At 31.7% G+C, this 10,633-nt stretch overlaps 2 protein-coding genes across 2 annotated transcripts; both read right to left on the reverse strand.

The window, feature by feature from the left end:
• Positions 1-828: 828 nt before the first annotated feature.
• Positions 829-4,339, reverse strand: LOC129911717 (phosphatidylinositol N-acetylglucosaminyltransferase subunit A). The gene is made up of 6 exons (XM_055989590.1): positions 4,233-4,339; positions 4,083-4,173; positions 3,775-4,020; positions 2,244-2,361; positions 1,878-1,997; positions 829-1,797 (listed from the first exon to the last, which is right to left on the reverse strand). Exons 1-6 carry the CDS (start codon positions 4,241-4,243, stop codon positions 941-943), a joined length of 1,443 nt encoding a protein of 480 aa, XP_055845565.1. The 5' UTR covers positions 4,244-4,339; the 3' UTR covers positions 829-940.
• A 1,300-nt stretch (positions 4,340-5,639) lies between these two features.
• LOC129911569 (solute carrier family 35 member E1 homolog) lies at positions 5,640-9,556 on the reverse strand. Its single transcript, XM_055989401.1, has 5 exons — positions 9,015-9,556; positions 8,723-8,931; positions 6,302-6,427; positions 6,003-6,242; positions 5,640-5,937 (listed from the first exon to the last, which is right to left on the reverse strand). Exons 1-5 carry the CDS (start codon positions 9,343-9,345, stop codon positions 5,710-5,712), a joined length of 1,134 nt encoding a protein of 377 aa, XP_055845376.1. The 5' UTR covers positions 9,346-9,556; the 3' UTR covers positions 5,640-5,709.
• Positions 9,557-10,633: the final 1,077 nt, after the last annotated feature.

The raw sequence follows: 10,633 nt of genomic DNA on the forward strand, positions 1-10,633 counted from the left end.
GAAAGTAGGTGAAAATCTTAGATTTAGGGTAGCTGAATCCAAATCTGAGATTTAGCGAAGTAGATTTAAAATAAATCTCGAGATTTATTCTAAATCTACTTAGCTAAATCTCGGATTTAGCGTAGGTGGAAACTGGAAACATAGTATTATGTACAATATGTCGCACGGCCAAAGTCGACTAGGATTCTTCTATGGGTACTTTCACTTTAGTCATCTGCGGCTTACGTTCACACTAGTCGACTTATGCCGAAAAGCTTCGCCGCACGGCAAAAATCGACTCGTAAAAAGTAGGCATTAGTTGTGAAAGTTTGTAGCAATTTTAAAGCTTTCGAAAAAGTTCGGAATGTAGAACATTTATGGTACTTCATTTCGATCGAAGTAGAATATCGAATTCAATTCTCTTTCGATAGCAAAATGTACATTGGTGTTTGTCAAGAAATATCATTTCGAAATGCAGTATACATTTATCAATTTATAAGTTCGAGTGACCTCAACTCCAAAGTCAAGAATTCTCCTTTCCAATTGGATAGAAATATTATTATTTTTTTATTTATGATGGCACACATGTGTTTTAGCCACCAATCCCGAAAATCCCGGGACTAGAGAGCTATAATCCCGGGATTTTCGGGATCAAAAAATGAGCCGGGATCCCGAATCCCGGGATTGCAATCTCTAGCTATAATACGAATTCCTTCCTTTCCTTATCACCATAGCCTCTTTTACCTTTTTCTTTAAACATTTATTTTATATTTCAGTGTTTTATTTGTTTATTCATCGTTTTAATCCATTCTTGATCTTTAATTCTTATAAAAAATAACACCATGGTGATTAGCATACCATTTTTTTAATACTGTTGTTTATTGTATTAAATAAGCAATTTTTGTTTTCAAATAAAAACGAATTTTCTAGTTAATTTTTTTTTTATAAATTTAAAATGCGATTATTTTGTTGATTTTCTTGGAAATTCTCTAGCCCTCTCGATAAGTCTTCTCGGTCGAATATATTCCATAAACATTAACAACAAATGACATAAAGAAACTACAATCAAATATGGCCAAACCCCACTATGAAGTACAGCCACTAGTTTCTCTCCCAGAGTCGGATCAGACTCATTTAATATTCTTTGGTAAACCTTCTCAGTACGTTGCGTTACATTTTCCCAATTATACAAACTTGCTACGATTTCGTTGCATCTAAAGGGACAAAGTACCGCATCATCATTATTAATAATTTTACTGGCAGTTGGTTTTTGTTGTAAAGTTTTTCCTTTCAATTTCTTGAAATTCTTTCCCAACTTTTTTCCAATTGATCCATTTGTCATCGAGTGTTTTCCTTCTGCATTTATCACATGTCCATTCATATCGGGTTTACTTAAATTTAAACGGGATATGGCTTTAAGAATTCCCTCATAAATCGAATCGACTTCGGGATCTGTAAGAATTATCAAATTTGAAGGCAGAACTTCTGGAATGCCACCAACACAAGTTGAAACCACTTGTAAGCCACACGAAGCTGCTTCAACGATAGCCATGCAATATGCTTCGGTTAGCGAGGTATTCACAAATATATGGCCACGTACAAGAATATCACGAACTTTGGAATGTTCAACTGATCCTACAATTTCTACACGTTCCTGCATGTTTGCTTTTTCGCGAACTTCTTCCAAAGTGTCACGTTTTGGACCTTCGCCAGCGATTATGAAGTTTATATTTGTCATTCGTTTAAAGCGTGGAATCAGGGCAGCTAGCAAATCGATACCTTTTCGATAAACTAGCCGAGACGCAACTACAATATTAACTGCAAAAATAATGGAAAACATTATTTAAAGTTTTTGAAAAACAAAAAGAGGAGTCAAATAGAAATAGTATTTCACTTACTGGTTCCATCTTGAGGTCTTTTTGTTGGATCGGGAGTAAAATGGGCAGTGTCAACTGCATTTGGGATAACAGAAACTTTGTCCTTGTGAACTCTGGCTCTCAAGACAGTATTTTCTTTTCCTAGAATGGGATTGGAGAGCCATTAATTAAAGTTGTCTTTAATTTTGGCAAGAGCAGTCGCGTTTGGAGGTGTTAAACTACTCATGAGTAGATGATTTTAATATATTTACTACTATATCTAATGGGTCTTCTGCCCGAATAGGGCTGATTTACATTGATTTCGTGGAAATTAAGTTCCATTGAAAATCGCTATTCATAAGTACATAGTTTACCACCTCCAAGGGAACAGATCTACTATTAACATACCTATGTGAGAAACGCATATACAATGGTTACAAGTCGATAAGCTTATTTCTAAAAACTTATTTGTTACTACAGCCGAAAGATCAGCAAATCCAAAAAGACTGTGATCTGTAAAAACTGTCTGCAATAAAATTAAAAATGAAATCCAATGAGAATGCAAAACTTTTACAAAATAATAAGACAACTGAAGGGTCCAGGGGGAAAATGGCACATGTCCACTTTTAGTCAATAATAAACTAATGAGGTCTTGTACTATTTATACAGGGTGTCCCACAGTCACCGCCCCAAATGACAACCATGGATTCCTGAGGTCATTTAAAGTCGAAAAACTAAACAGGTAATTTTCTCGTTTTCGTCCCGTTTTCGAGTTATGATGGTTTTTATGATTTTTGATCACTTTTCCTTTAACTGACTTTATCTTTGTCAAACTAGGTCTAATTTGAAAGATTTTTTTTACAATAAATTCAGAATTATAGTTTTAGTTTGTCTCAAAACTTTTTTTCTACGGACAACCGTTTTTTTTTTTTTGCAATTCAATTTTGTATTTTCATCTTCAGTTTGATTACATAGGTAATATATTTTTACATAAATACATCTTAAAATTAACAATAAATTACAATTAACTTATTCATTAACCCGCAATTTTGCATCAAACCCAATTTTCTTCGTTTTTTAAGTTTTTTTTTTTCATATCATTTCATATCATTTTATTCAACAAAAAAAAAAACACTTAGATGATTATTAATTTTTTTCGCTTATTATTAAAGTCCATTTATTTTATTTATAAAAAAGACTACTGAAAGTAGTAAAAAATAAACAAACTGAGTGAATAAAAAAAAAAAAATTAAGTACAAAATTAATTCAAATGAATTAAAAACTTTTTCTGCGCTATTGTGGTTAAGAAAAGAACAAATAGATAAAGCTCAGAAAAAGTAAAACTTCATTCATTTAATTAATTTTGTATTAAATTTTTTTTTTTAATTCACTCGGTTTGTTTATTTTTTTAATTACTTTCAGTAGTCTTTTTTTAGGAAAAAAAAATTATTTTTTTTAATAAAATAAATTAGGCTTTAATAATAAGCGAAAAAAATTAATACTCATCTACGAGTTATTTTTTAATAAAATGATAAGTGAAACGGTTGTCCGCAGAAAAAAATTTTTGAGACAAACTAAAACTGTAATAAAATTTTGATTAGTTGTAAAAAAAATCTTTCAAATCAGACGTAATTTGGCAAAGATAAAGCCAGTTAAGGGAAGAGAGAGCTAAATCATAAAAACCGTCATAACTCGAAAACGGGACGAAAACGAGAAAATTACCTCTTAAGTTTTCCGACTTAAAATCACCTCAGGAATTCATCGTTTTGATTTGGGGTGGTGACTGTTGGACAACCTGTATAGAATAAATAAATGATGTGCATTTAGTACTAGCTTGTATGGACAACAAAATTTTAAATTGCGTCTTTCTCGCAATGATTTGGAATGAACTTGTGTTGTTTTTCTCTTGAACCCTTCAACTATAAATGCTTTTTCTTACTCTTAAACCTAATAATTTTCCTATTAACATAGCTTCATGAGCTAAAGCGCTAAATGCCGAATGGCCATGAACAATGTCGATTTGTTCACGTAATAATATACATCGCAGCAATGGAATATTACAAACCATAGTCGGAAGAATACATTGATTGTAGAAGACGGTAATTGGTAGATAATAGACTTTTAATCCATTCGTCATGTAGCGTATACCAGTGCGGTCACCATAGGAGTGTGTTATTACAATAACCTATTTAATTTAATTGAAATGTTTTATTGAATCAACAAAATAATTTGAAATATTTTTTGTACTTTGTGACCATGGGAGAGTAGAATTTGTGATAAGTTGAATATGTGTTCCTCTACGCCTCCGATACTGGGAAAGAAGAAGTCTGAAGCCATGCTAAAAAATATAATTTTTTTTATTAAATTCTTTAGTAAATGGGTATTTAAATAATTTACCATATTCGCATTATTTTTATTGAAAAACATAACAAAAATTATGTTTTGTTAAGCATTTATAATTTTTTTTCTTAATTGATTTGACATATGACAGCGCTGTTTTTGACATTAAATTGTAGTAGAATAATATGTCAACTGCAGTTCAGGAAAATATTCATTAAGGTTAAGACATATTTGTTTTAAACTGCTTAAAGGAATAATTACACCGGAAAGGAATGCGGTAGCGGTATGGGTATGGGTATGGGTACTTGTATGACAAAACTCCACACCTAAACAAAAAAACAGACCTAAATCCTGATTTAATTCGGATTCAAATCGCCATACAAACGGGGTAATTGATATTCCAGTTTGGAATTTATTTCATACAATTACACGTACCGGAAAATCCAAATTGGAACATAAATATTCAGGTGTGGAATTTTTTTTATATAAATACCCGTACTGCTACCGCATACCTTTCGGTGTGGCCCAGCCTTTAAGCCTTGACCACACTGGAAGGGTATGCGGTAGTAGTACGGGTAATTGTATGTTATAAATTCCAAACACCGGAAAAGTGCAGCTTTTCGGCATAAATCGGCTCGTGTCAATATGCGCCGTAGGTGACTAATGCCGATTTTTCACTAGTCGATTTTCGCCGTGCGGCAAAGCTATTCGGCGTAAGTCAACTCGTGTGAACGTAATCCCTAGGTGGCTTAAGTGCCAATCCTCGTTGAAAAATCCCAGTCAACATATTGTGCGGCAAAAATCGACTCGTGAAAAGTCGGCATAAAGAACAATCCCCATAGAAGACTCATAGTCGACTTTTACCAAATATCAATCCAACTTTTCACGGGTCGTTTTTCAAGGCCAAGGTCGACAAGGACACTCGCACGAATTTACGCCGAGAAGCTTCGCAAACAGCAAGAATCAACTCGTCACTTTGTAAAAAATCGCAGTCGAATGTTTACTTACAGCAGCGTTCTGGTCTGCAACATTTTTCATACACAAACGCTCTCGTTAGCGTTTTTTTGTCGTTTGTCTTCGTTGGTGTAGGAAAGCCTTTATATTCAAATTTTGGCTCATAAAATAAGCATGTAAGATGAAAAACAACAGTAATTATTGAAAATTTAATGTTTTTTTAAGTATGTATTAAAAAAATGTATGCTTTTGTACGTTAACTTATTTATTATATCATTATGAATACATTTTATTTACAAGAAGAAAAATATATTTTAAATATAAATAACTAAAAATTTGTTTTAATTTTTTTCTATAAATATGTAATTAATTATATTCGAACGATTTATAGGTTTTATTTTTTTTTTGTGACAGAATTTTTATAACTAAACAACATAAGAATTGCGGCAATTCATCAGTAGATTTTAATACAAACATCTTTTAATATTTGTACAATTAATAACAAAGTAGTCAAACTATCTACGGCAATTTATATATTTAACAAAATAACAAAAAAAAAAAATCAATTTTACTATAAAAACTAAACAAAAAGCAGTTTACTACTGCTGTCATTTATCGTACTTCCGGTAGCTAATAGACTATTGGTTTTCGTGTAGTATTTACTCTCATTACCATTTGCAATACTACCATTTTTGGACAAACCTCCTCGATAGTACGGATCGACACTTCCTTGCATTGGTGCATATTTAATGTAGTGATTATTTGTAAGCGGTAGCACGCTGTCTTTTGACTTTGAAATGTGTTTAGCCTGTGAATAATCAAAGTTATTTACATTGTACAAATGGTTTAGAACTTATGGTGTTCAAAACTTACTCGATTATAACAGAGAACACCGATTATTGCCAATGTCATGCCGAGGCAATTTAACCATGTCACAGGATTGCCAAGGATAACTAGAGAGACAGCTATCACAAAAATACGCTTCGAAGCGCTAGCAACAGCGTAGGTAAGAGGCGTTACTAGTGAGAGTACACTAAATGCTATAATATTTTGGAGCCAATTAAGCACTCCATCGGTAAATAGCAATGCTATAACTCGATAGTCTCCATTAGCCTTGAAATTATAGTTCCAAATTTCAATAAATGTTTGATCTCATTAAAAAATTAACTTACTATCACAGGATGCCGAAACACAGTGAATCCATCGAAAAATATCCAAATTGGTATAAACATAAATAAAGAGAGTTTGCCAAGAAGATGCAAGAGTCGTAAATGGTGAATACCTGTGTCTTTCAGCACCTGAAAACAATAAATCACAAGTTAACAGAATAAATTAGAGTATTTTACTTCTTGGTTTATATGTAAAAATAAAAATAGAAAAAAATTGAAATATCTTAACAAATAGAGACTTGAGTTAATTTATGGTTATTATAAAGATTATCTTGATAAAAATTGGAAAATCAAAAAAAGTTATCTTAATGATCAGTTAAATACAAGAAAAAAATACTCTCCAATTGCAGTTCCTGTCCAAAAAAAATGTTGTTATATTTAAAAAAAAAACACGTTTTTTTTTAAAGTAATTCTTCCGCCACTAATACTGCTCATAATCTCGTAAAGGCCCTAACAACAAAATTTTTGATTTTGATTTTTTTTGCATATTTGGAGTTAGGGCATTGTCTCTGATTTATTCTCATTTATTTTTTTTAGCCTAGGTCTTTAAATAAGCCAGAAAATTCGAAATGTTTTTGAATTTTTTTTTTTCATTTTTATATGCAAATTGCGGTTTTTGATTTTGTGTTTTCCTCTTTAACTCAGAAGTATGAAAAATGTAGGTAGGGCCTCTACTAGTTTATGGGCAGAATAGCTGTGTTTTACTATTCCCGTGATTCAGATCATATCATTATTTTTATTTGCTTTACAACAAAAGCAGGATCTCGCTTGTTATTGTAACGGTAAAAAATACAATGATCTGATCTGTATCACGGGAAGAATAAAACACAGATAATATTGAGAAAGAAAAGAGTATCACAAATATCTGCAATGATTTAAGAGAGGTCTCACATAGACTTAAACTTTTTAAACTGTCTTTCTTAGGCTTAAAAACCTGCACTAAATTCCGGTGAAAAATATTGTGACTTTTAAACAGGGGCACGATTTTAATCATCCCACTGCTATTTTGTAATGTGTATGTTGTTTGATAAAAATCGGTCGTGCTGATCAATATTAAAATGGTATTTTTGACGAGGAGGTTTCCTCGAACTTTCAAAACAGTCTTTCTATCGACCTGCATTTAACTTATATAACTTGAACAATTGTAATTTAGTGAATACAAAACACTATAATTTTGGTCGTTGTTTTAGTACGAGCTATTTGTTTTGTGTTTGTCAGACTTAAAATTACATATATTTTTTTTAATTCTATTTTGGAATGAGATTGAATCAAAGTAAGAAGTAAAGTTATTTTGAAAATCTTAAACTTTGTTTTTTATGAAAAAAAAAAAAAAATTAATCGCAACTGATGCTGTTTTTCTTGACCTTGCAATGTTTGAATTGGTGTAACTTTTGCAGTTATCAATACCTAAATTAATCGAAATAAAAAGAAATAAGTAGATTAACTCAAATATTAATACCTTGACTTCTTACATAAAAAAACAAGGTTTTAGATATTTAATTTGATTTAATAATTTGATTCTTTTGTTTTTAATTAAAATTTTGTTCTCTATTTTATTTTGTTTTGTTTAATACCCTAAAATATTAGATTTTTTTTGCAAAAAATTAAGGAATTTATAATTAAAGTTAAGCTTCTTATTTCTTTTTATTTTGTGAGCTATATCTATGTATGTATGCACATCTATCTATTCCTGCTACTTTAGCATTCACTAAAGAGTATTTTCAGTCATGAATATGAAGTGGCGAGATGAGAGGAATAAAGCTTCATTGAAATTTATCAAAAAATGAGCTCTTAAATGAATTTTGATTTTTAACGTTTAGTCATAAAAATATTTTAAAAACAACAAAAAATTGTTGTGTACTACAAGAAGCATACAAAATAAATTTTTCGTCTCTGAAATCAAATATACTCTATTCTTTCCTAAAAAAGTTGGCAACCCTAACTAGCAGTCCAATCCGAATAAACTATAGGCCTAAAGAAAGTCTATAGTGTGTAGGGGCTTTCACTTTTATACTAAAAATTGTCATCTTAGCTGACGTCAATTACATATTTCGTGCCCAACACTCTTCGTTTTGAAGTCTGTTGGTGGTTTCGCATTTCTCCTTTTTTTGCGTATCCTCATGCTATGGGATGTTTTCAACAAGGTTATGGAAGTCTTTTTAACATGCCTACCTTGACAGTATTATTTCATACCGTTACTTTCATCATCAGTTTTAGAGAAGAAACCAAACCAAACTTTAACCCCAAAAAACTTAGCCTTGTTTTCACTTGACCAAATACAAATCTAACCTACGATACGACTACTCTCTAACTTATACGTAACAACGACCTTGTTAACAAAATAAGAATTGAATGTTTTTTTTAACTAAAAGTTGTATTAACCTAAAATGAAGAAAAGAAGAGAATTATTACGTTGTTATTTACCTTTTTTGAAAATATATTTTGGAGTGAAAACCCCATTGTCGATATTAGAGCACAAATAAGCCCAAGCATGTCAAAAGAAATTTCTGTCATTGTGGCAATTCCAACGCCTGTTATTATCGGAACAAGGCTAAGATACACTAGTTTGCTTTGTTTTTCTTTAAATATTAATCTTGTGAGAATAACTGTGAATAAGGGCATCGTAGCTTTAACTGCAAATTGAAAATAGGCAAAGATTTGAATGATGAAAGTAAAATAGGAGACTGACCATGCCAAAAAGAAAAAACCTACTTACCAGTATGTGCATAAGAAACAGGTACTTTCCAAATAGATATATGAGATGTAACTGAAGCCAAAAACTTGCCCAATGCCAACGGAACAATTAATTTTAAATAATATGGCCAAGCAATGCTTGAATATTTACGTATTCCCCAGAGATTGAAGAATGGTCCACTGTACAGTGTTATACTACATAGCTGGATCATTGTCACACTAACTGGATATGGAAATTCATTCAATACCATCTTTCCAATAACATTGTTACTCGATGAAACTATGTACCAAAGGAGGCACAGGGTCAGAACAACGAATACGTGTCGAGAATTAGTCCGTTTTCCTACTTGCATTGTTTTGGTTGATTTTAAATATATTTTGGTAATTTGTGTACTTAAAGGTGTAGAGAATATATAAATAAAAGTTATGCACAATAATGCGCATTTATTTGGTGGACTTAGTTGTTAATAAAATACATTTTTTTTTCAAATTTTGCAAATTTAATTCTCGGAAATCTTGTTGCAAAATTTTGCTGGTGCTGTGAAGTTGACGTTGACAATTTATTTTCGCTGACAGTTTATTGACATAATATTTGCTGAATTGCTGAATAGCTTTATATTTTTGGCCCATTTACAATGACAAATTTAGAAATAAAAAAATTATTTTAAAGGATTGATTACATTGGGCCAAAAAGTACAAAAGTGATTTTGATAACAGGTAGGTACAGTGCAGAAAGTTTTATTTTTTTGTTTATGCTGGATTTACACATGGTATAAAAAGAGAAGGTATGATCATTAGAAAAAACTCAGTATCGAGAACTGTCAAAACTTATGGCTACTTAAGGTTTTGACAGCCCAGCCCATTGAAATTGTTGTTGTAAACAAATTTGTCTTGGAAATTGTTGTTGCTTTTGACTTTGCCAAATGCCAAACGTCAAAACATTATTACCCCATTTTGTAAGATGGCGGCTCTAATGAAAATACCTTGTCTTTTTATACCATGGGATTTACATACGTCTGCATGCAGAAATTAAAGGGGGATAGATATAATACCTGAAATCCGTACGTATGAAGGAGAGGCAGTGATGAAGACGAACATATGTTCGTCTTCACCATAATCTCTCTATAATCTGCATTTGTGAAGATCTCTGCATTTTTATCTACTCTCTCTATCCAAGATCTGTGGTTCTTAAATACTGTGTCTCCTTTCAATGCAGATCTGGAAATGCAGACGTATGTAAATCCAGCATTAAAAAACAAATTTGTCTACCTACTCTTTTTGAAATCAACTCTGCGCTAGGGGAAAAAAATACTTTGCAAAAAGATACCAAAGTAGTTTAACTTTTAGGCCTGGTACGCGCTGCTCGCCCTAAATTTTATCCAAGATAAAATTTCCATACAAGTTATCGATAATTTTTATGGGACTCATTTTAGCTCGGCTAAAATTATTCGATAATTTGTATGGGAGCTGAAATCAGCGAGTTAAATTCCTGATCCGATGATGAACCACATTTGCACAACTGGCCCTAATAGCCTTTTCACACCAAACCCAAAAACGCGGTTTATGGCAAAAAGTTTTCAAAAACCTGAAAAGCGTTCACACCACAAATTTACAGGTTTTTGTTTGACGTTTAAAATTTTT

Source organism: Episyrphus balteatus, chromosome 2, assembly GCF_945859705.1.
Source record: "Episyrphus balteatus chromosome 2, idEpiBalt1.1, whole genome shotgun sequence".
Taxonomy (NCBI): domain Eukaryota; kingdom Metazoa; phylum Arthropoda; class Insecta; order Diptera; family Syrphidae; genus Episyrphus; species Episyrphus balteatus.